This window comes from Phragmites australis, chromosome 18 (assembly GCF_958298935.1).
Source record: "Phragmites australis chromosome 18, lpPhrAust1.1, whole genome shotgun sequence".
Classification (NCBI taxonomy): domain Eukaryota; kingdom Viridiplantae; phylum Streptophyta; class Magnoliopsida; order Poales; family Poaceae; genus Phragmites; species Phragmites australis.
In genome coordinates this window covers 8,398,166-8,423,850 of record NC_084938.1, presented here as the reverse complement: position 1 = coordinate 8,423,850, position 25,685 = coordinate 8,398,166, and the positions used below count along the sequence as shown (strand labels likewise).

Below are 25,685 nucleotides of genomic sequence, written 5' to 3'. Positions count from 1 at the left end.
TAAGCTCTACCTAGGCTCAAAGAGTTTTAGACCTTCTCCACTCTATGTCCAAGCTTGCCCAGTAAGCATTATGGAGCCTCTCAGGTAGGCTTTTTTAGCGTCATGTCTGGCTAAATTTGCTCAAGTTTGCAGTTTGCATGTGAGAGTGTTGTGCGGAGAGGGGTGGTTGCTGGTGAATTTGAGGGAGTCAGAGGTAAGATAGGGAGATGACTCGATGACAACGAGAAAGACCGTAACATGACCACTTGGTGAGAGTTAGAGTAACGGTAGGTTGAATTAATAACAAAGATTTTTTTTTGTTTTCTATGAATTTTAGATAGACCTGGATATAAATCTGGATAGTATTTTTCACTCTTGCTTCTATTTATAGGGAGGTGCTATTAGTCTGATGATTGAATTTAGAAGTGATCTTAATCGATGTTTGTAACTGTTAGATTCAAAGCCATGTATCCATTATTTTTCTTCAACCTCCGAACCAATGCTCTCTTCTCTCTTCAACGCATACCAGTGCAACAAGCTCTCTCGCACCACTTGCCTGCTCCATCTCTAGTGGCTCCCCACTAGCAGCTTCGCTAGCTGTTACCATCACCCCACGGCATTTGCCTCTTCCGCCACCACCACTACCCATCGGCAGTCCTCCGCCACAAAAACTGATGGCACCTCTTGCCTCCTCATCGTCATGTTACCACTATCAACCAACCTGCCCCTAAGTATCTCTCTAAATGGTGCGATGATAGAACTAAAAAATTAAATTTTTTTCTCTAAATACTAAGTAAACCATCGGAGAAGATCATCATCAGAAATAGCATGCCACTTCCCTTTTTTATATCACATCGTTACATTTTATAGTTGGCAACAAGGAAAAGGATCATTAAAGCCTGGAAATTGCAGTTTTGCCACTCCCCACAGTAATACTCGACACTCCCATCGGCCACCGCTCACCGCCGTGACGCGCTGCTCCAGACTTCACGACTGCAGCTCAACCCCACGCGGTCCAGCGATTCCGAAGCGGAGCGGAGAGGAGGGGCGGCAATGGAGTACAGGAGAGTGAAGGATCAGGTAAATCGCTTGTCTAGATTAACAACCGCAGAATCCCTCGACACTTACGGAAAAAGAGAGGAATTTCCTCATCAGATTCAATGCGCCCCTCCGCCGTCCTCCGATTAGGTTTCGTCTGCTGCCGCTTCGATCTAGTAGCCGTAATTTCTTCCTTTTTAGGTTCGCTTTTTCTTTCAGGGGTTCTCAGGGAATTGTCTTGACTAGGGTGGCGATCCAGTGGTTCTTGATTAGTGTGTGCGATTTGGGAATTGGTTGTGGTACGTTGGGTTCCTGCTCCGGTTGTTCTTGTAGCTGTTAAGTGACTAGGGTTACTAATCCATTGGTCGTAATGAGGTAGGTGTGTGGTGTATTCGGGGAATGTGCATGAGATTGGCATGCTTGCAAATTTTTTTTGTGAAGTATGGACGTGTCCTATGTGCTGGCTATTTGTTATCAGCGATGCCTTTCAAGATTGTATTGTTCTCACAAATTGGCCATGCACTCAACAACATCAGCTCTGATATGAGTTAACTTGAGAACACAAGATTTATATTTGCAGTGAGCCCAGCCTGCGGTATAGATTACTTTGGGTGACAGGATTGAATTACAGAGAAATGCGATTGTGCGTGCGCTGTTAAATAGCTTGCTAGGGTAATGTATCGGGCCTAGGGTGTGCTTTTTCTTAGTTCTTTCCGATGCAGCGAAGTTCAGCTTTGTGTTTCCCACCCAGACGTTGTAGGGAGTAAAACATAATTTGCTACCTGATAATTGGCCTGTTTCTTGCAAAATCAAAACTGTCCAGACTCAATCCAAACCTAAAACCATGTGTTTGTTTGTGAAGTTTGGACGTGTCCTATGTGCTGGCTATTTGTTATCAGCAATGCCTTTGGAGTTCAAGATTGCATTGTTCTCACAAATTGGCCATGCACTCAACAAGATTAGCTCTGATATGGATTAACTCGAGAACACAAGATTTATATTTGCAGTGAGCCCATTCTGCGGTATTGGTTAATTTGGGTGACAGGATTGAATTACAGAGAATTGCGATTGTGCGTGCGCTGTTAAATAGCTTGCTAGAGTAATGTATCAGGCCTAGGGTTTGCTTTTTCTTAGTTCTTTCCGGTGCAACCAAGTTCAGCTTTGTGTTCCCCACCCAGACGTTGTATGGAGTATAACATAATTCGCTACCTGATAATTGGCTTGTTGCTTGCAAAGTCAAAACTGTCCACCTCAATCCAAACCTAAAACCATGTGATTCAGCTCATTTTTTGATCTAGGCTCGACTACCTGAGGATGTCAATGATTGGTCGAACCTGGAATTCTAGCCTGCTATTTGTGCTCGGAATATTTGCTACACTTTTTCCGTGTATGTGTAAATATAGCATACCCCAAATAATGTTTTTCCATTTTGCACTGGTATCTGTTCTTTTGTGTGTTGGTCTACGAGAGCGTGTCAGTGAGCTACTTAATACATAAGCTGAAGACTGAACTGATGGTTCACAAACTGGTGGTATCTGTTACTTACAGGTTGAAATAGACTGGACCAGCATGTACCAATCACCATTTGTAGGGTTTTAACTAGATTTGACCACTTTTGATCCAGTTCCTAGCTGCCCACATGAAAAAAAAAAAAAACTAGCAGTAACTAGTCCAGCGGTGCTTTTTTTGTTTTGTTTTTATTCACTACGCCGACCCTGTATTTCATCTCTAATGTAATTTTTGCACCTAAAGGAGAGTTGTGACGATTTATCTCAGAAGGATATAGAAAACCTCAGTGGGAGGTCACTGTCTAGCGCCAACGGTAAGCTATTGATACATTATGGAAATGCTCTTTTATTATTTAACAGTGTGGAGTCATTATTGATTTGTCAGCTACAGCTGCAGCAACAGCTGGTGGTCTCAGCTCTGCAGTAGGTGCAAAAGGCAATTATAGTTGGAAGCTAAAGTAAGTGTTAATTCCCTCTCAGCCTTCCTTCTACAATTACATAATTTCTTGAAAATTATCTGACCTCTTTTCTTTATCTTGTGACAGGTCTGTTGTTACTCTTGCATTGACGCTGCTAACAAGTTCTCAGGCAATATTAATTGTGTGGTCAAAAAGAGCCGGAAAGTATGAATATAGTGTCACAACAGCCAATTTTTCGGTGAGAAAATTATGATGCCAGACATACATTCTAGTTATATTTTAGATTGCCCAACAGTTTGCATGAACATGAACTAGTGTGTATACTGTAATGTCAGATTTTCCCTTTTGTTCTTTTAATACAATCTTATATTCATATTTTTTTTGTTTGTATATGTCTAGGTGGAGGCTTTAAAATGCCTTCTATCACTAGCTACCCTTTTTAGGACATGGAACCGCCATGGTGTTACAGATGATAATAGGTGAGGACTGCATTTTGGCAACTGTGCTACCCATATTCAGTTCCTACACCTCTAACATGGGTGTATAATTACCATGGTTCTTGAAGTGTGAGTCTACCCTCCCCCCAAGACACACACTTCCTTCCATTTTTTTTAATGAACAGAGCTGCTGTATCATGTACAATAAAAGATGGCCCTGAAATTTATGTATATATTGCTCTTTCGTTGCAAAATCAAATTTCTTGGACATATATACATTTCTACATTAGGCTAGAATAGATTATTATTAGTATGTTACCAAATTGAAGTTGATTAACATGACATTTCCTTATGTTCCAAAGAAATTTACAAGGTCTGGCGAACTTTCACTCCAAATATGGGAAACACAAACCTCACCTGAGACTTGTAGTTGCAGTCTGCAATCTGTTGCTTCTGTTTAACTCTCTCTGTTCAGCTGCCATTTGATTTTATTATTTTCAGGTTAACCACATCTGTTGATGAAGTTAGTGTTTATCCGATTCCCGCTGTTCTTTACATGGTAAAGAACTTGTTGCAGGTATGTGTAGTACTTCTGTGATACAGCCAATTTAATTTCATGATGTTTATGCATGTTAACATACCCTTCCATTTGCTGCTATCTGCCAGTACTATATCTTCGCTTATGTTGACGCACCAGCTTACCAAATCTTAAAGAACCTGAATATCATCAGCACAGGTGTCTTGTACCGCATCATTTTGAAGAAAAAGTTAGTATCCTCTGAGCAATTGGGAGTTTTGTTACAGTCATGCTTTACCCTAGGAACAGGAACTATAAGGAGCATGATTGCCGTTTATTTTACTCATTTCTTTACGGTTTGGAATAGAAACTGAATTAGAATTTAAAATCTTAGGTCTATAACAGATACCAGAGCTGACAGAAAAGAGCTACAGCTCTGTGTGATTGCTCTTCTAGCTGATCACAAGTTTTTGTTTTCTTCATCCCCTTCTCGCTGGAACTTGTCACTGTCTTTGCTTCACCAGTACTTGTTCCCTGTTTGTAGTCTTTCGCACATATATGCTCAGTGTCTCCCCTGTCCTTTCAGGTTAAGTGAAATTCAGTGGGCAGCATTTGTTCTTCTGTGTGCTGGCTGCACAACAGCTCAACTTAATCCTTCGTAAGGACTAGACAGTATACCACTTATGAATTTTCTCTCCTTTTTTTTTCTGCATTATCTAGTCATCATCTGGTTATTTAATGAAACATGAGTTTTGACTAAGTTCAAACGTTCTTTGTCCTTTTTCAGGTCTGACCATGTTCTTCAAACTCCTATTGAAGGTTGGATGATGGCAATTGTGAGTTTTAATAGAAGATATATTCAGTTTCATTTAGATTACTGTAGGAAGTATTTTCAGTCATCTTGCTAAATTGGTCATTCTCTTGCAGGTGATGGCTCTTTTAAGTGGTTTTGCTGGGGTATATACTGAAGTATGTCTTGTTCCTCTTTTCTTAAATATCTTACTGTAAGTGAATTCATTTGGTGTAAAACATTTGGAGAGGTTTTTATTTATCTTTGGACATTGCAGGCTATCATAAAAAAACGCCCATCGAGAAACATCAACGTGCAGAACTTTTGGCTTTATATTTTTGGAGTGATATTCAATCTAGTTGCAATTTGTGTTCAGGATTATGATGCAGTCATGAATAAGTTAGTGCACATGGAAACTACAAGACTCTTATGTTCTTTATAGCATAATTCATGGTTTTAACAGTTTGACTTTATGTTATCTGACGCAGAGGCTTTTTCCATGGGTATTCATTCATCACAGTTCTGATGATTCTTAACCATGCACTGAGGTACCACAGTACCAGCTACTAACAGTTTTTACTTTGTTGTCACCTAATCAAGCAGCTTACAATGGTTTCATTTACTGTGTAGTGGAATTGCTGTTTCAATGGTGATGAAATATGCTGATAACATAGTCAAGGTATGTGCTGCCAGGTTTTAATTCCACAGAAGTTGATTAGGTTGTATCATGTATTCATGTGCAGTCCCTTAGGGCCTCACATGGTACTGTTCATATGTGGTATTGTAACTTGAATGGTACCCACATGGCTATTTTGTAGCGAGTATGGTAGCAACATTAGCTAGGATAGCTGATTACTTTCCATATTAGATCTTTTGTTTTGGTTAGTATCTATCATTTAGGTTTCGTTTTAGATAGTTTCTGAGTTAGGCCCTAGCCCCTAGCACCTCTATGTGAGGCCACTGTCATTATTTTTATTAAGCAAGTAGAAAGATGAAAAGAAGTCTCCACTCTCCAGTCTATGGTTTCATCACTCTGCTATAGTGCTAACAATCCTCCACTTCAGCCGTCGCTGTCTGTCTGGTCCTCTATGTTGTGTTTACCCCGTTATTGTCTGAGGGTCGTTACAGGTCGAGGGGTGGATAAGGGCGTTTCAAGGAAGTAACTAGTAACAGTGAACTCCTTTATATGCATTATCCTTAATGGCACAGTAGTCAATAGGTAAATTGTTGATGCATATATTTACTGCTTTTCTGTTGTCTCAAACATGCAAGTTTCTGTTCATTAACTTTTAGATGGATGTAACTTCATTTTGGTCTTCCTAGTGTGCTCTTGTGTAACAAAGTTAATCTACTGTAGCACTCATTGACTTAGTTAATGATATACCTTACAGCAGTTTTCTGTGACAATGTGGATTCACAGGTTTATTCAACTTCAGTTGCAATGCTTCTGACAGCAGTTGTATCTGTCTTTTTGTTTCGCTTCCATTTATCCCTCGCATTCTTCCTTGGATCGACGTAAGTGTTAACAAAAATGTAATTGCAGCTCCTGTTAATCAGAACCTTCAAACTTATGATAGAGTAATGCAATCTGCTCAACTTTCAGGGTTGTGTCCGTTTCGGTGTACCTGCACTCTGTTGGAAAACCTCAACCACAGAAATAAGCTTTATTTGGTCATCTGATGGCTCTTCAGTGGACAATTTTACACTGTCAGTCAGGGAAAGGATTGCTGCACGTGGAATCTGGCTGCCTTGTAGCAATGGCTCAGTGGAGATGGGATTTGATTGCATAGCTAACCAATCATATAGTGTTCACGCAGAAGCAAGTAGACCTTATTACTCTTTATGCGTAGACAACTACATCCTTGGGTAAAAGGTAGATTTGAAAAGAGCATCACACTAACACAATCTCGATGGCGGATCCATGTTTTTGTGGAGCGGTTCTAGTATTACCGGTCATAGTGTTGTTTCCTTCTATCTAGTTTGCTAACCATATCATGCATAGTGTTTTGAAATAGCAGGTAGCAAATATACTGTAATGAACAGATTGCTATTTCAGTTTAATCTATATAGCTGTCGTTCAGCCACCGAGCATATGGGCCATCGATTGTTTCTTGCGTAGTGTTGGACGCCAGACAAGGGATTGCTTGTCAGGGCTAAATATTCCTTCGAGTTTTTGTTGTTGAAGGAAATACAGTGGGGGAGGCCCCCACTGCCTGCTTTATTAAGAAAAAAAAGGGGAAAGCTGTACAAGGGCCTTAGCCCAAAGAGAAAACAGCAACAAAGAGCACTATTAAAAAAATCCCCAGAGGGAAAAGAAAAGAAGAGAGCTAAGAAAAGGAATCTAGCCTGTTAAGGAAGAGAAGTCTTTTTCCCTTATTAAGTCTATGAGATTGGAGTCTTGCTTCATTGATGAATTCCTGCTTCCAATAAGCAGTACTACGATTTCTTCTTTCAAAAATAAGACCATTTCTTTGTTTCCATAATTGCCCAGCAGCTATGATGAAAACCTTCATGAAGAGGGTATTGAAAGCTGGCCTTGGCATACTCCATCATAGTGTAGAAAGACAGACTTTGGTTCTAATGAATATTCAAGAGCTGCCATCAGTTTTTGCTAAATTGATATCCAAAGAAGAGATGGAAAGCGGTTTCCTCTGGCTGTTTCGGAGCACAGCACACAAAGACATTATTTGTAGCTTTAGATTTCTTCCTTCTGAGTATGTTTCTTGTATTTAGTTTATCCATTAGGAGAAGCCAACAGAAGATCTTCCAATTTTTGTAGGGCAGATTGTAGAATTTCTTGTATGAATAAGCCTCTGTACCCCATATGTAATGCCACTTATCTGCACTCCCTTCTTGTAATGTAACTCCTTGAATCAGATTTTGCAATTGAAGGAATTCCTGATGACCTTGTTCTAGGGTATATGAAACTGTTCCTGTATCCCATTGCCTCTTTAGGAAATCAGCGACTGTTATGTTTCAGTTTTTTGCAAAGGATAATAATCTAGAAAATGTTTCTTGTAGGATGTTACGCAATGCTCTAAATATATCACGAAGTTCGGGAGAGGAACTCAGATGTCATAGACCACTTGTATCGTTTAAGCACCACTCATCAGTGTAGTTGGCTTTAGCACTTTTTACACTTACTACATGTCGCATATGAGAATTATAAGCCGAATACATTTGTAGCTGTGGCCTTTTGGCGTGCGAGTCGAGTGTCGTGGGCATAATAAGCTTGTAAGGGTATCCAATTTGCTCTGGGAGTAGTTTTGGATGACCCCAGCACCTATCGGCGTATGATCAAATGGTTGGGGTTTATTAGGAAAGGTTGACACAAGTACCCCCTTACGTGGGCCTGTGTGGACACGTGAGCCGAATGGTCCTTGAGTTGTGTAGGTAAAGGAGTACCCCCTGCAGGGTGTAAAAATAATTTGAATTATCGCGCTCTCGGTCATGAGCATGCTTCTATCCATTTACATCGGTTGTAGAGTTACAAATGTGGGATGATATGGTGTGGTATGTTGGTATGGGTTTGAGATGGTTCAACTTACAGTTATGTTCATGTGATGGTTGCATTTACATTTATATGCAAGTTGGTGATTACAAGGTAGAAAAATATATATGATTAAGTATAGGTGCTCACACATAAGTGTCAGGTTGCTTACGCATATGAATTTACTAACCTTGTGGCCTATGCCTTGCTAATGACTCAATTGCATAATCCTTGGAGTTGGGTTATTATATGTATCTATTATGAATTAAGTCTTGCGAGTACCTTTGTACTCACGCTGCTCTTTTAGGTTTTACCGCGAGGAGGAGCTCGTGTTTGGCTACTTCACGCCCGCTGATGTAGGTGGCGGAAATGGGTAGTGCAAACTACCCGTGTTGCATGCTTTTGGGTCGAGCCTAAGGGCAAATGGCTTCACATAGCTTTGGTGTTGATAGGTGATAATCTTCCGTTGTGTAGTTTTTAGTTTGATTAGGAGGTGATCTGTTTTTTATCCTCCTAGCTCCCTTTTGATGTAAATTGTTGTAAATGGTTAAATACTTAAGAACTTTTAATATAATTTAATTACTCACTATTTCTTAAGCTGTGTTGTGATGCTATATATTGGAAAGGCATGTGTTCCGATCTTGAGCACAAAACATGTGCCAGGACTATCAGGATGGTATTCTGGTTAATCATCGTGGTCGTGATTAAGCAAATGATCATCCTGATGATAAATTGGAAAATTATATGCCAAGTTCAGCAAGTGCGAGTTCTGACTCAAAAAAGTTGCTTTTTTGGGGCATGTTTTATCCAATAATAGTGCTGTCATTGATCCGAGCAAAGTGCAAGAAGTCCTTAATTGGGTTTAACCCAAGAATGTCATCGACATCTAGAAACCCACGCTCGCGTGTTATTACCGCCAGTTCATCGAGAACTTCTCCAAGATTGCCAAGCCAATGACTGGGCTATTGAAGCAAGGAAGTGTATTCGAGTGGTCGAGTGAATGTGAATCAGCTTTCCAAACTTCGTAGAAACTACTCGTGACTATTTCCATTCTTGCTCAACCCGAAGTGGACAAGGGTTTTGATGTCTATTGCGATGCTTCCCGCATAGGCCTCAGATGTGTCCTCATGCAAGAAGGTCAGATTGTTACTTATGTCTCATGCCAGTTGAAGCACTATGAGGCTAACTACCCAAACCATGACTTAGAGCTTGCGACAGTTGTGCACGCTATGAAGATTTAGCGCCACTATTTGCTAGAAAATCTGTGCCGTATCTATACAAATCACAAAAGTCTCAAATACATTTTTACTCAAGCCGATCTGAATACGAGACAGAGAAGATGGCTCGAGTTAATCAAAGACTATGAGCTAGAAGTGCATTATCATCCCGATAAGGCGAATGTGATCGCCGATGCACTGAGTCGAAAGGCTCGATGCAATCGTCTTATGGTCAAGCCCGGAAATGCCACACTTTTTGATGAATTCTGAAGGCTTGGACTCGAAATGGTCCCAGAGGCATTTCTTGCAAACTTGGAGATCAAATCCACCCTCCTAGTTCAAATAAAAAAAACTTAAAAGGATGACAAGGACATGGCCCAAATTTGAGAGAAAATGAAGGAAGGCAAGGCTACCTGTTTTTTCTGAGAATGATTAAGGTATTCTATGGTTTGAGAGGAGATTAGTGGTTCTAAAGGTTAAGGCATTGAGAAGGAAAATTCTGGATGAAGCCCATGATTCTTAGTTGTCTATTCATCCTATAAGTACCAAGATGTACCAAGACCTCAAGCCATGATTCTGGTGGACTCGCATGAAGCGAGAAACCGCTCGATATGTTGCCGAGTGTGACGTATGCTAGAGAGTAAAGGGCGAGCACCTCAAACCAGACGGTATACTCCAACCATTTCCTATTCCCTCCTGGAAGTGGGAGGAGATTGGAATTGACGTCATTACCGGATTCTGAAGACCTCTCATGGATATGACTCAATTTGGGTCATTGTGGACCGATTGACAAAGTCCACTCATTTCTTTCCTATCAAGACCACGTATTCAGTTAAGCAATATGCGGAGTGGTTCCTCACTCAGATTGTTTGCCCACATGGGATTCTGAAGAAGATCATCTCCAGTTGAGGCACTCAGTTTATCTCACATTTCTGGAGGATCATTCATGAAGCTATGGGAACCGAGCTCTTTCATAGTACCGCTTACCACCAACAAACCGATGGTCAAACCGAGAGGGTGAATTAGGTTCTAGAAAATATGTTGCAAGCTTGTGCTCTCACATATAGGAAGAAGAGGGAAATTTGCTTGCCATTCATCGAGTTCTCCTACAACAACAGTTATCAGTTGAGCATTGAAATGTCATCGTTTGAAGCTCTCTATGGCCAAAGATGCCAAACACCGTTGAATTGGTCCGAATCCGGCGAAAGGGCTTTTCTAGGCCCGGATTTGGTCAAAAAGGTAGAAGAACATGTTCTGGCTATTCGCAAGTGTCTCCTCGCAGCTCAGTCTTGATAGAAGAACTATGCGGATCACTGCTGACAAGAACTTGTGTTTGATATTGGAGACTTTGTATATCTCAAGGTATTCCCTGTCAAAGGGGTTCGACGCTTTCAAGTCCGAGGGAAGTTGGCACCTCGTTATGTAGGGCCTTTCAAAATCATTGCTCAGCGTGGAGAGGTGTCCTATCAATTGAACCTACCTCCATCCCTCTCCACTATTCACAATGTGTTCCACATCTCGCAACTGAAGAAATGCCTTCGAGTTCCAACCGAAGTCATTGAAGTTGCAAATCAAGAATTGCAACCAGATCTCTCATATTGCGAGTGACCAATTTGAATCTTAGATGAAGCGGAACGCAAGACTCGATAGCACTCTATTAAGTTCATCAAAGTCCAATGGAGCAACCACACCGAGGATGAAACAACTTGGGAGCGTGAGGATAAAATCTACTCCGAATATCCCAAACTTTTTTAGAACGTATAAATGTCATTGTAATTTTGCATAATTGGAGCGTCTCACATGTCTATAAACATCACCATGTTAAATGGAAAGTTTGATCCCAAAGGATTACACTTTGAAACCTTTCAAACTGGGAGAACATACTCCTAGCGGTCTGACCGCTGTTGATCTGCTAGTCTAATCGCCAGAGGAGTTTGGAACCCAAAACTCTCTGTTCCTGGGTGGTTTGACCACCCAAGACTCGCTGTCTGACCGTTGGTCGATGGTCTGACTGCTGGCATAACGTCTATCCGACCGATAGAGCCCAAAACTCTATGTATAGATTTTGGTCTAACCGTCATTTCCTTGGTCTAACTGCCAGTTCCAATCCGCGGTCAGACCAAGCCTAGCTGCTCCTTCCTAATGACTCAATTGCATAATCCTTAGAGTTGGGTTATTATATGTACCCATTATGGATTAAGTCTTGCGAGTACGTTCATACTCACACTGCTCTTTCAGGTACTACCGGTGAGAAGGAACTCATGTTTGGTTATTTCACGCCCACCGATGTAGGTGGTGGGAATGAGTAGTGCAAACTACTCGTGTGGCATACTTTTAGATGGAGCCTAAGGGTATATTGCTTCACATAGCTTTGGTGTTGATAGGTGATAATATTCCACTATGTAGTTTCTAGGATGGTTAGGAGGTGATATGTTCTTTATCCTCCTAGCTCCCTTTTGATGTAAATTATTGTAAATGGTAAAAGGATCGAATGGCCCAAGAGGGGGGCAGGGTGGGTGAATTGGGCAATTAAAACTTCTACCGTAATCTAGAACAAATAGCAATCATAGCCTAGAAGAAAGGAAATGCGATTACACGATCAAGCTAGGAGAAGGTCACAAAACAAGCAAGCAAAGACAATAAAAAAAAATGCAAAATTGTAAGTTAGCAAGAATGTAGATGCTCAAATTAAATTGCAAAATAGTAAAGAGATGGACAAGAGAACATCAAATTTTTTTGCCGAGGTATCGAGGAGTTGGCACTCCCCTAGTCCTCATTGGAGCATCCACCAAGGATATCACTCCCCCTTGAGTCACCAAGACTCAAGTGCTCCCTCATAATTGCTACTTCTCCATCTCCGGATTTGCAAGCATCAAACCAAGTACATAGCTCATCTCGGGGCACCCACAAGAACTCCAAGAGCTCACTGAGACACCTTCAATCACCAAAGACCAGCTAGGTGTTGCCAACCACCAAGAGTAACAAGCCAATAACTTCACTTGACCAAAATCGACCATAGACTATAGCTAGATGCACACTTGCTACTATCCAAACACTAATGATGTCCTTAATCTTCAATTAGGGACTTGGTAATAAATTCAAGTGCTCTCTCTTGCTTCTTGATAACACACACGGTGTATGAACTTTTCTGGGTCATCAGAGAGAGAAATGAAACCAAGTGAGGGGGTATTTATCAGCTAGAGATCCAAAAATTAGCCATTGCCTAACAACCCACTTTTTCTATTATCACCGGATGATCTGGTGAGTACCATCTCACGCACACTGGACAATCCAGTGCTTAGAAACTCCAGAGATACATGTGATAGGTGTCATTAGCCGTTGATCCTCCGGTGTAATCATTCGGTGACCACTAAAGTAATACCCGTCAATTCGATCAGAAGAACCAGGCCAAAACACTCGTAGAAAACCTCTCTACAAGAATTAGTCTAGTGATATCATCTTTGCCTACACCGGACCATCCGGTGAGTGAAACCTCTCTACAACATTGCTCCAGTGGAGTTGTCCGGTGAGCACAACATAAACATCAGACTATCTGGTGAGTAGAGTTTCATTTTTCTGCACTTGGAATTTGCCTCTGCAAGAAATATTCTAGTGATCCTCTCTTTCCATCACCGAATAATCTGGTGAGCTAAAATTTAGTTTCTCTTGGAAATTTTGCTTCTGCTGAAAATAGTCTGATTCACTCACCACTCCAACACCGGACCATCTGGTGAAACACTTCAAAAACTATTGAACACGTGTCACTGAAAAAAAAGCTTCCATTGATTTCACTAGTTAGGCACTGAATCATCTGATGCACTAAGTTCTCTTCTGTTCTGAACCAGAAGAAAAACTCTGGTGAGAATTCTTTTCAAGTCACCGGACTATCCGGCAAGGTATATTTGTTGCTGAGCTCGTACAATTCAACCCTCTTTGAGCTCTAACTTCTTGACGACTCAACCAAGGACTTCTATGAGCTACTTAGTGCTAGAAATTCATAAGTGTGCATCAAACCAAGTCTAGACTTACTAGATCAAGCTACTACTCTTAGCCTCTCTTTATAGTACGATAAAATGACTAAGAAAGAAGACCTATACTACTCTAAGTGTCCTTCATCTCCTTTGTGACACTTAGAACTAGAAGATCCTTAATCTTGATGCACAAATCCTTTGGTTGTCCATATAATCAACTTAGGAACCAAGAATACCCAATCATAATTGTGAACTAAATTTTTTGATACCCTTCAAAACACACTTGTTAGTCACAATGATACTGTTATCATTAACCACTTACCTAGGGGCCTAGATGCTACAATCTTCCCTTTTTAGTGATTGATGGCAACACAAAAGATAACAAAGAGATAAGAGTCGAAGTACACCCTATCATACTAGACAATTGACAACATATATCAATTGAGCAAGATAAAACCTAACACTATAACAATATGTCATGCTAGAAGAATAAGAATTAAACAAGCATGAAAAATAAACACAATGTGATGACAAGCGAAACATAGCAAGAGAGAGAACCAAATGGCCTATTATTACATCAAAAACCATAAGATCTAATAAGCCGAACCTAACTACCCAAACTCTCCCTGAAACAAAAGCTCTTTAGACACTCATGCTAAGACTCTTTCTCCCAACTCCCCCTATCACTAGACTCCCTCTCCCCATTTGGCATCTAAGCACCAAAAAGAGAACCCTACTAAGCATCTGGGGCCTGAGGAGACGAAGGAGCTGACGCTGTCGAAGAAGGTCACACCATGAACAGCTAAAATGTCATCAATGACAGGTGAGAGGGATCCTGCTGAAGGCTGAACAGATGCAGAAGGAGCAAGAATCTCTATCGACACTGCGTCGGGATGAGGGTCGGAGCTGGAAGTATGAACACCCTGAGCTGCTGTCTGCTGAAGAGTAGCCTCAAGCTCATCAAAAGCTGATTATACAATAGAAGATGGCTCAACTGAGTGGTGCAGATCAGGGACGATCGGCTATGGAGAGTCCTCCAAGCTGAGAGGTCTAGTGGTCAAAAGGTGACAAGAATAAAGGAAGCACTGGCCTCTGAGAAGTTCTGGCAGGTAGAGAGCAGATTTCGGTGGTGAAAAGTGCTGAAAGAGGAAAGACTTACACCAGAGTACTCAAGAGACCACCAATGCTGCCTGGGAGAGGACTCAGGGCTGGAACTGGTGCTGGAGGTGCAGCTGGCAACTGAAGACCTTATGTTGAAGTAGGAATGAGAACATCCGAGTGTTGTTCTCCCTGTCTGTCTGCAATGTTGCAACATGGCCTGCTGCTTCTGCTAGAGTGACTGCATGAGCACAATCTACTTCTCCTGTTGGTGAAGCATATCAGCCTGAAGCTTCGCCTACATCTTTGCCTAGGCTACCATTTGCTGCTGCTACATCTGCTGAAAAAGGAGTGTCATCTCTGACGGTGGTGCAGCAGGAGTCACTGAAGGAGTCATCTCAGGTGCTGAAGAGAGTGGAACTGTAGTATGTGCTGCAGCCTGAGAAGAACCTCCTGCCTTGGCGTTGTGAGACCTACCGACCAGAGGGAAGTACTCGACGTCCTCTGAGTCATTGTCGTTGTCGCTTTCCACATCAAAGATGTACTGTGCTAGTTCTACCTTGGCCTCTGCTAGGGTCTGGTCCTCAGCTGTTGCTCTCTCCCTTTCCCCAACTAGGATCTGCTCTTGAGCGTGAACCATGGCATGCTGACCATGATGTCTGTCTGTGGGAGCACTAGGGATATACTCCTGGAACTGAGTAAGGGAGTCCTCGTAGGTCTCAAGAAACTCGGGATACCTGGTCACGTGAGCAAGAAAATATGAAATAAAGTGAGTATTTGGCTGCTGTCTAGCCAGAGACATCCCTTCTGCTATGGCATCCTCAATCTCACAAAGAATAAGGTCCATGATATCAAAACGCTAGTAAGTGAGGATGGAGAGGATCAACCACTACTGCAAATTGGTGATAGCCTCTTCATCGAAGATCCTTGGCAGCAAACTGTGTCTCAGGTCCAAGTGGATGGCCTTCGCCTCAGGAACTCTCGGCAATCCTGGAGCAAACGGCTGCCTAAACAGTGGTCTGATCTCCTCATCAGTGGGAAAGACACCACCAGCTAAAGGACATCGAGGGGGCTCATCGTTCGGATGGATGACCTCATGAAGAAACCTGGAACTCGCCCGAACCCCCAGAGCCTAAAGTATCCTATTCCTGTATAATCTGATCTACTCTCCCTGGAACATGAACTCGATGAAGTTCCTCTCTGGTGCAATCCATACTATGGCGTAGAAGACTCTGACCCACTCCACAACATATCTGTCTACACCTGTGAGCAGAGCTGTAAGACCCAGGATGGTATCAAAGTGCTGCCTTACGTTCACTCCCCCTGCAGCCAACTACATATACTGCCAGTTGAGCATCCTATGCTGGCTCAACTTGACCCTCTTCCTGAGATAAGAGTGCAAGAAGCTCTCCTGCAGAATGGTGTAGAACCTGTGATCTACCCCCTCATCTCTGACTGGGGGAAACCACTCATACATCATCACAAACCTCATTTTCTTGATCTTTGGTGACTTGTAAGAGGTCAAGTCATGCAATCGAATCTCTCCCTAAGGCTAAGGCTACTCTGACTGCAGCTGCTCCTCCTCCTCCTCTGTCACTGGCTCCTGACGAGCCCTCTTTTGCCTACTTGACTGGCCAGAAAGCGTCGAGTGCGGGTGGACCGACGCGCTGGAGTAGTGATGTCTCTGATCTCAAAACCCCTCTGAGACTCTGCTGCATCTGTGGTGCCAATAGCACGATCCATCTCTTTCTAAGCCTTTGACTTCGTCTTCTTCAGCTGCTCAACTGCATTGTCCTTCCCCTTGTCACTGTGATCACGACACATCTGACAGATAGACATATAACATATGGATGAGCTAGAGCATTGAGTTTCAGATATTGACAAGAAAAAGACCCAGATTGAACCCTAAGCATGAGTTGATATGAAAAAAAGGATTAACATGCTACATATTCAAGTTTGTGACAGAAGGCATTGATCAATTTCAGAGAATTGACTTGAATTTGAATGAATTGATCAAATTTCACATGAATTTGAGGCAAAATTTAAGTGAAATTAACAAATTTAGCAATTGAAGCACAAAATTGATGATCATACACTCAATTTATGACAATAGGAAGGAATTGCAACACATTGTAGCAAATTTGCACTGAACTAAGCAAAAAATTGATGAAATTTGAAGCAAATTTGCTAGAGAATTGTTCTAGGGTTTGCAAAAATTGAGGAACCAGCCGAATTTGTGCTCACCATTGCGAAAATAAAGAGAGAATATGGCAGTGAGGGAGGAGCTCAATGGCCGGCAGCGCTGGATAGCGATAGAGACGGCTCCAGGCGCAGCAACGATGGTGCAGGGTGAGTCTGCAGTGGCTCAGGGCAGCACGGCTCCTGCGGTGGAGCGGTGGAGCAGGGAAGCGACCGGTGGAGCTAGGCGGCAGAGCTCATCAATGGCGCGAGGCAGGCAGAGGCGAGAGGGGTACAGACGGTGACGCGGATCGAAACAGAGAGAGTCAGCCGAGAATGAATGCTTATATGATAGGTGGGTCCCGCTAAAATTTTGAACATCGGAAGGTCCGGTGAAGCTTAGGTATAGCATCGGACAAGGCACCAGACAAATATTTGCGTAAAGCATGACATCCTTAAGCTGAAACCAAACTTATGCACTGGATGCTCCGGTGATAATATATTGAACACCAGACAAACCCACCAGACAACCTCTTAGAGAATTTTCAAATCTGAACACCGGATTAACCGCTGATTCTAAACTGATCACCGGACACATGCACCAGACCTTTTCTAGGGATGAACTGAGCTGACTGGCGGGATAATAGAACACCGGATGATCCGGTGGGAACAAAGAAAGGAACACCGGACAATCGGGTGAGAAGAGAAATATTATGCAGAACTAAAATCTCTAACAAATCCAAAATTCGAACAAACAAATAGCATAAACACATATTTGGACTAGTTTGTGTGAAGACCTTACGCTCTCAAACAGTCATATGCAAATATGTGCTAAAGCAGCTGTAGCATACATAATTTTTCAATAGGCAATAAGAACCAAATAAAAAGAATGGAAAAAATTCCAAAGGATTGTATGAGCTATATTGCTGATGAATTTAAAGCTTAAAACTTTAAATTTGCTAGGATATGACTCAATAGGTATTAAGCACTTACGTCTATTTAATCACACTTTTAGAGGTGTATGTTCACATCAAGAGCAAACAACAATCTGAAAGAGTGATATTCTCCTTTGTGATCTCTCTACCGCCAATGCACATGCAATACATAATAAGTGCATCAAAGAAAATATGAGTGCAAGCTATATGACATGTGAATGCATAGCATAAAATAAATCTATCTTGTCATATTACTTCCTTTCTCAAGATTTGTCATGGTGAACCCGTCAACATACCTTGAGAGAAACTAGGGGACTACCATCTCAAGCAAAACTCATATTCACCACTATATTGAGAAGGTTAAACAAGCACCTATCATGAATGCGTCTATATGACAAGGCATCACATGACGTTTGAAGCATCTATTATGTTCAACTCATTGTGTAACCTTCAAAATATGGTTTCATCTAGAGGTTTTATGAAGATATCTACTAATTGATCTTCCGACCTTACACTATCAAGAGAAATATCATTTTTAGTCACATGATCTCTAAGGAAGTGATGATGGATATCAATGTGCTTTGTGCGAGAATATTGAATAGGATTGTTTGCAATTTTTATAGCACTTTTGTTGTCACAAAGGAGTGGAACCTTCTTTAGACGAACACCAAAGTCTAACAAGGTTTCCTTCATATAAAGGATTTGAGCGCAACATGCACCGACAACAATGTATTCGGCTTCTACGATGGACAAGACTACCGAGTTTTGCTTTTTAGACAACCAAGAAACTAGGGATCGCCCTAGCAGGTGGCACCCACCCGAAGTACTCTTACGATCCACACAACATCCGACAAAGTATGAATCCAAGTAACCCAAGACTAGGAAACTAGCACCTTTCAGGTACCACAAGCCTATGCTAGGTGTATGCTTTAGATATTCTAGGTTTCTCTTAACCATGCTAAGATGTGATTCCTTAGGATTAGCTTGAAAGCGAGCGCACATGCATACACTAAACATAATATCAGGCCTAGATGTGGAAAGGTAAAGAAGTGACCCATTATGTAACGATAAAGCTTTTGGTCAACCAGTTTACCCGTTTCATCCAAATCGAGATGTCCATTTGTAGGCATTGGAGTCTTGATTGGCTTGCAATCATCCATCTTAAACTTCTTGAGGATGTCCCTCATGTACTTTTCTTGATAGATGAATGTCCCTTCCTTCAATTGCGTAATTTGAAATCCAAAGAAGTAGTTGAGATCGCCAATCATCGACATCTTGAACTCCCTAGACACCATGTCACCAAATTCCTTGCAAAACTCTTTGTTAGTTGAACCCGACAGCGCCGAGCACCGATACGGCGCAAACTCAACTTTGGTGACGCTAGCCCTGGGAGTGCCTTGCTTGCAGCGCAAGCACTCCTTAGGCACCTGCCTGTCTAGGCAGCGGGAGAAACGCCAGAGGGCCGTTGGCTACGGGAGGTAGCCGACTTGGTGGCCATGGCTCATCGGCAAGTACTTGCCCAGAGTTCCCGTACCACCTCCCTCCACGGTACAACTAATGCCGAAGCATCTTCGGGTGGCGGCAGAGTCGGCCGGGGGGGGGGGGGGGGCTCCAAACGAAGTTCTGCCCCCTGATCACGACGGGAGCTCAAGACCTCCGCTTGCACATCAATGAGCGAAGGGCCATCGAGGATGCGCGTGTCACCCTCGAGCGCCGCTGGGAGTCCCGTCACGAGGCTAAGGCGATGGAAGACCAAGCTTCCTCTATGCCAGCCCGCGACCGCCAGGGTTCCTCGGCGCACCGACATTCACCCCCTAGGGGCACGGCCGTCACCGAGGTATACAGCACGGGCTACTGAGCGTTTACCGGTGAGCTCCGCCAGGTCAACTGGCCCACAAAGTTCCGGACTGAACTACCAGAGAAGTACGATGGTTCCATCGACCCCGTCGAGTTCCTCCAGATCTACACCACCGCTGTCCAAGCGGCGGGCGGGAACAAAAAGGTGATGGCAAATTATTTTGACGTGGCCCTGAGGGGCTCTGCCCGCTCTTGGCTCATGAATTTACCCCCAGGCTCTATTTGCTCCTGGGATGATCTGTGCCACCAATTTGTGGCAAACTTTCAGGGCACCTTTGTGCGCCCCGGCTTGGAGTGCGACCTCCATGCCGTCAAGCAGCGGGAGGGAGAGATGCTGAGGCATTTCATATAGCGCTTCAGCCAGATCCACAATACCATCCCGCGCATCACCCCCCCACGCTATCATCATCGCCTTCCGGCAGGGCGTCCGCGATGAGCGGATGCTCGAGAAGCTAGGCACGCACGAGGTCGAGACCACCGTGAAGCTTTTCGCGCTGGCCGACAAGTGCGCCAAGGCGGCGGAAGCTCGGGCATGGCACGGTCCATGCCCTGAAAAACCCGCAGCCAACAAAACATGTCCTTCCCGCTCTGATAAGTGGGAAAAGAAAAAGAGGAAAAAGTGCGACGCCGCCCCTGTCCTGCCGACGGAAGGCGCTGCACGTAGGCCGGCATGCCGAGCGGCCGTCGAGAAAAAGTCCGCTCCCATGAAGCCAGTGGTAGGGAAGTTGTGCGAAATCCACCATACCGACTGGCACGACCTCACCGAGTGTCGGTCGGTGAAGGGTCTCACAGAGCGGCGCTAGAAGGAGCGTGAGGAGCGCCGCAAGAGTGATGACGACAAAGGCACCCCTGAAAACGAAGAGCTTGGGTTTCAAGAGCCCGAGCACACCGTTGCCTTCATCGATGGGGGCGCGTACACGCCCTCCTCTCACCGTTGTGTCAAAACAATGTGGCGTGAGGTGTGCTCGGCAACCCTGAGCGCAGCGGCCACAAGGCCCCTCAAGTGGTTGGAGACCCGAATCACCTTTAGTCAGGCAGACCACCCCCCGAGCACTGCGAGGGTGGGCGACTGCCACTGGTGGTATCCCCCACCATCTGCAATGTGAAGGTCAGTCGAGTGCTGATCGACGCGGGTGCAGGCTTGAACCTCCTGTCCCAAGGGGCATTCAAGAAGCTACAGGTGTCTCCGAAGCGCTTGAAGCCGTCCCTCCATTTTTGTGGGGTGACTCCGGGGCACACTCTCCCCCTCGGGCAGGTCGAGTTGCCCGTCACCTTCGCGAGTTGGGACAACTTTCGAACGGAGAACGTGGTCTTCGACGTTGCGGAGGTCCCTCTCCCCTACAATGCAATCCTCGGGCGCCCGGCTCTCGCCAGGTTTATGGCGATGACACACTACGTCTACCTCACCGTGAAGATGCCGGGCCCGGCCGGCCCCATCTTCGTGCCCGCCAAAATCGACAGCGCTGTCTCCTGCGTCGAGCAGCTGCACTCGGCCTTGGCCTCCGCCTGCGCCGAGGTCGAAGGACACCCGGGGGGTCCGGGCTCCTCTTCATCCAAATCCTGACTCACCGTCGACGCCTCCATCCCCACAAAGGAGGTCACGCTGGGCGAAGACCCGTCTAAGGTCACCAAAATCAGTGGTGACCTGGACGCCAAATAGGAAAGCACGCTCGTCGCCTTCCTCTGGGCTAACGCTGACGTGTTTGCATGGTAGCTGTCGGATATGCCCAGGATCCCTAGGGAGGTGATCGAGCACCACCTTGCCGTGCACCCAAACGCATGGCCCGTGAGGCAGAAGGTTTGCCAACAGGCACCTGAGCGCCAGGAGTTCATTCAGGAGCAAGTCAACAAGCTCCTTGATGTCGGCTTCATCCCAAAAGTCCTCCACTCGGAGTGGCTGGCAAACCCCGTCGTCGTCCCAAAGGCCAACGGCAAGCTGAGGATGTGCATCGACTACACCGACCTAAATAAGGCATGCCCAGAAGATCCTTTCCCTCTACCTCGCATAGACCAGATTGTCGAGTCAACTACGGGGTGCGATCTTTTGAGCTTTCTTAATGCAAATTCGGGCTACCACCAAATCCGCATGGCCAAGCTAGATGAAGAAAAAATATCTTTTATTTCCCCGGTGGGAACTTATTGCTATGTGTCCATGCCTTTTGGCTTGCGCAACGCTGGATCTTAGTTCCAGCGGGCCGTAGACATTACCCTTAACACGCAGGTTGGTCGCAACATCGAAGCTTATGTCGACGACATCGTGGTGAAGTCCCGAGAACGGGCCACCCTACTGGAAGACTTGGCCGAGACGTTCAACAGTCTCCGCAGCATGTGCCTGAAGCTCAACCTCGAGAAGTGCGTATTCAGGGTACCAGCGGGCAAGCTCCTCGGCTTCCTGGTCTCTAGTCGTGGAATCGAGGCCAATCCCGAGAAAATCTAGGCCATCGAGTAGATGTGTCCCCTAGCTTGGCTCAAAGAAGTACAGCATCTCGTTGGTTGCATGGCAACCTTGGGGCGCTTCATCTCCAAGCTCGGGGAGTGGGGCCTCCCACTCTTCAAATTGCTGAAGAACACCGGTCGTTTCGACTGGCCATTGGAGGTCGAGCAAGCCTTCCAAGACTTAAATAAGTATCTGACCTCGCCGCTCGTACTGGTGGCCCCTGGCGAGGCCGAACCTCTATTGCTCTACGTATCGGCCACTCCTAAGGTCATGAGCATGGTGCTGGTGGTGGAGCGTGATGAGTGCTTGGGGCAAGGTGCTGGGTCCGAGCTCCCGGCCGCCCCGAGCAGCCTTCAGGAAGCGGGACCGGTCCCGACCAGGGAGTCGAGCTCGAGACCTCGGCAGGCTCTGAACTCTGCCTTGAGCTCGAGGGCTGTGGCAAGGCCTCAGGCGAGGCCACGGTCATGGGCCGTCGGGTACAGTGACCGATGTACTTCGTTAGTGAAGTCCTCCGGGATGCCAAGACGAGATACCCTCAAGCACAGAAGATGCTCTATGCAGCGATTATCGCTCCCCGGAAGCTGCGACACTACTTCCAGGAGCACAAGGTCTCAGTGGTGACCACATACCCACTAGGACCGATCCTGCGAAACCGAGAAGGTACCGGGCATATCGTCAAGTGGGCGGTCGAGCTCGCGGAATTTGACCGGCACTTCATATGCAGCCACGCGATCAAAAGCCAGGCCCTGTCCGACTTTGTGGCGGAGTGGACGCGGGTCCCTAAGGTCGACAACGAAGAATTGTTCGCGTACCCCGGGCAAGACGGACCTGAGTATTGGGTCATGCACTTTGACGGCTCGCTCACGCTGAAAGGCGCGGGGGCTAGAGTGGTGCTCACCTCCCCGACGGGTGAAGTACTCCAGTATGTCGTGGAGCTGCATTACTGAGCAACAAACAATATGGCGGAATACGAAGGCCTCATCGCTGGACTCCGAGCAGCGGTGCATCTCGGGATCCGGCGGCTGTTCGTCAAAGGTGACTCCTAACTGGTGGTCAACCAAGTATCAAAAGAATACCAGTGCTCGGACCCGCAGATGGCGGCGTACGTGGCAAAAGTCAGGAGGCTAGAGCGACACTTCGATGGCCTGGAGCTGCGGCACATACCCCGCCATGACAACATCATGGCCGATGACCTCTCCCGCCTGGCTTCCGCCCGAGTGCTCATCCCAGCCGGAACCTTTGAAGAAAGGCTCACATGGCCATCTGTCCTGTTTGCTGACCAGGATGAAGGGGAACCCTCTAGCTCAGTCGAGGGGACCCAGGCCGCACCTTCAGTGGGAGGTCCCGCTGGCGAGTGAGCTGCACTGACCGGTATTCAAGAACCCTCGTGGATCGACGAGATTCGAGGGTACTTGAAAGAAAACATGCTTCCCGAGGATGATGCCTCTGCAGTGAGGATTGCACGATAGTCCAAACGCTATGCCTTAGTAGACAGGGATCTCTACCGGCGCAGCACGGACGATGTCCTCCTGAAATGCATCACCCGGGAAGAAGGCGGTGAGCTCCTCAGTGAGATCCATAAGGGCGAGTGTGGTGGCCATGCATCGTTCCGTACGCTGGTCGGGAAGGCCTTTCGACAAGGTTTCTACTGGCCAACAGCCCTCCTGGACGCTTCCAAGTTGGTTCGGCGCTGCAGGTTGTGCCAGTTCCACTCAAAGCAGATTCACCAGCCAGCTCAAGCTCTTCATTCCATCCCCCTGTCTTGGCCCTTCGCGGTCTGGGGGTTGGACATCTTGGGTCCATTCCCCCGAGCAGTCGGGGGCTATGAGTACCTGTACGTCGCCATCGATAAGTTCACCAAGTGGCCGGAGATGGTCCCAGTAATCAAGGTCACCAAGAACACGGCAGTCCAATTCATTCGCGCCATCACAAGTCGCTTCGGCGTCCCAAAAAGGATCATCACTGACAATGGCACCCAGTTCACAAGTGCCTTGTTCAGGGGATACTGCGAGGACCTCGGCATCAAGCTTTGCTTTGCCTCTGTTGCTCATCCCCATAGCAACAGACAAGTGGAGCGCGCGAATGACGAGATTCTGAAGTGGCTCAAGACCCGGACCTACGACGTGCTCGCAAAGCATGGGAAAGGCTGGATCGATGAGCTACCCGCTGTGTTATGGGCTAACCGGACCACGCCAAGCCGAGCCACCGGGGAGCTCGCCTCGGGTGAATGCATACTCGGAGGGTGAGCAAGAACAGCGAAGGCGCGACGATGTCGAGTACTTGGAAAGCGTCAGCGACGAGCTGCCGTCTGAGCCGCTAGATATCAGCAAAGCCTGAGGCGCTACCATCAGTGCCGTGTCCAGGCTCGGTCACTCGAGGTTGGGGATTTGGTTCTCTAACGCGCTTAGACGCGCGAAGGATGTAAGAAGCTCTCCCCCATGTGGGAAGGCCCCTTCATCGTGACCAGTACCCCACGACAAGGCTCATTTCGATTGGCCACAAAGGACGGGCAGCCTCTCCCGAATGCGTGGAACATCGAGCATCTTCGTAAATTTTATCCATAGGTAAGCATGTCTGTGCTTATCACTTGCTATTTAGAATTCATCACATCAGTATAAATTGTTAATATACGCCAATATTGCTCTTGTTCCGAGTTTTTCCTCTGGAACCCATGTGTTAATCTGCTTGGTGAGATGCTCGACTCGTGCGCGAAAAATTTGTTCTCTCCCATTTTCCCGCTGACAAAAACGGATGCCAGTCGGTATGGGCACAGACGGCGATCACCGACCTAAGTCCGTTGTGGTATGTTGTGGTGCCCAGCTGCTGTGGAAAAACCCCGCTCTCGTATTTGCTTTTCTGGAATGACAAAAACAAACGATAGTCGATGTACAGCACTGGCGACGATCGCTGACCTAAGTCCTTATGGTAGGCTGTGGTGCCCGGCTGCTGTGGCAATACCCCGAGCACTACCGAGCCTCTGGGGTTCTCGGGTGGTTCTACCACTCGAGCATGAGTGATCGGGACCGCCTAGTCCCCGGGGGTGGGCTGTCGGTGCTCGGCCTTGTTAGTCCCGGCCTGAACACCACCGAACCATGGGGACTCTTGGTTGCATTTCTGTTTGTGCGCATCTCCGGTCTATTTGTTTGAGAGGTCGCGAGGCAGAAAACGTTCATGAGTCGCGGTGGGTACAGTGCTAGGTGGTTTCACTTCCTGAGCAAAAGAATTTTTGTCTATCTGTGTCTATTTGACTCAGCAGCCGCGTACTCGCAAGCGCCCGGGGGCTGCGCGCCCCGAGCACGGGATCCTACGCGCGGGCTCGGGGGCTGGATGCTCGGGAGCCGAGTGCCCCGAGCACTACCGAAACCCAAGGATCTCGGTTGGTCCTACTGCTCGAGCACGAGTGGCTGGGGCAACCTTGTTCTCGGGGGTAAACTGCCGGTGCTCGACTTGGTCAATGCCTCTCGGGACATCAGTAGAAACAAACTCAAGGAAGAAGAAGTACAAAACGGAGTTCCATTCCAAGGACGGCTTCTAATATACTGAAAGGATCCAATTAGCAGGGAATCACTCCCATAATTACAACTTTAAAAAAGAAGAGAGAAAACCCTTAACTTATTACAGGCTAAGGAGGAGGTAACGCATTGTCGCTGCTATCACTGCCTAGGCCCGACTCCCGCACAAAAAATTTTGCCACCTTGGTGGCGACATCGCAGATGGTTGCCCGAGCGGCGGCTTCCTTCGCCTCAACCACGCCCTGCCGGGCTGGCTCAAGCGGGAAGGCGGGGTCTCGGCTGCGATAGCAGGCGAGAATGTG

The 25,685-nt window shown here is 45.9% G+C and overlaps 1 protein-coding gene across 2 annotated transcripts; it reads left to right on the top strand.

The window, feature by feature from the left end:
- The first annotated feature begins 874 nt into the window (after nt 1-874).
- On the top strand, nt 875-7,518 carry LOC133898339 (CMP-sialic acid transporter 2-like). 2 transcript variants are annotated; one of them, XM_062339005.1, is made up of 15 exons: nt 875-1,059; nt 2,770-2,839; nt 2,923-2,983; nt 3,071-3,182; nt 3,344-3,423; nt 3,883-3,958; nt 4,048-4,148; nt 4,485-4,556; nt 4,686-4,734; nt 4,826-4,867; nt 4,966-5,087; nt 5,177-5,236; nt 5,319-5,367; nt 6,109-6,203; nt 6,292-7,518. In XM_062339005.1, exons 1-15 carry the CDS (start codon nt 1,033-1,035, stop codon nt 6,347-6,349), a joined length of 1,074 nt encoding a protein of 357 aa, XP_062194989.1. In that variant the 5' UTR covers nt 875-1,032; the 3' UTR covers nt 6,350-7,518. The 2 variants fall into 2 exon arrangements, with proteins under 2 accessions (XP_062194989.1, XP_062194988.1); XM_062339004.1 differs by having other exon boundaries at nt 877-1,059; nt 2,917-2,983.
- Nucleotides 7,519-25,685: the final 18,167 nt, after the last annotated feature.

What these genes read in the sequence shown, in the direction of transcription:
- LOC133898339 (XM_062339004.1), top strand. Translation starts at nt 1,033, where the DNA reads ATGGAGTACAGGAGAGTGAAGGATCAG. An exon ending in ACAGGAGAGTGAAGGATCAG is followed by an intron (nt 1,060 to 2,769) that starts GTAAATCGCTTG and finishes TTGCACCTAAAG; the next exon opens with GAGAGTTGTGACGATTTATC. An exon ending in GGTGTTACAGATGATAATAG is followed by an intron (nt 3,424 to 3,882) that starts GTGAGGACTGCA and finishes TATTATTTTCAG; the next exon opens with GTTAACCACATCTGTTGATG.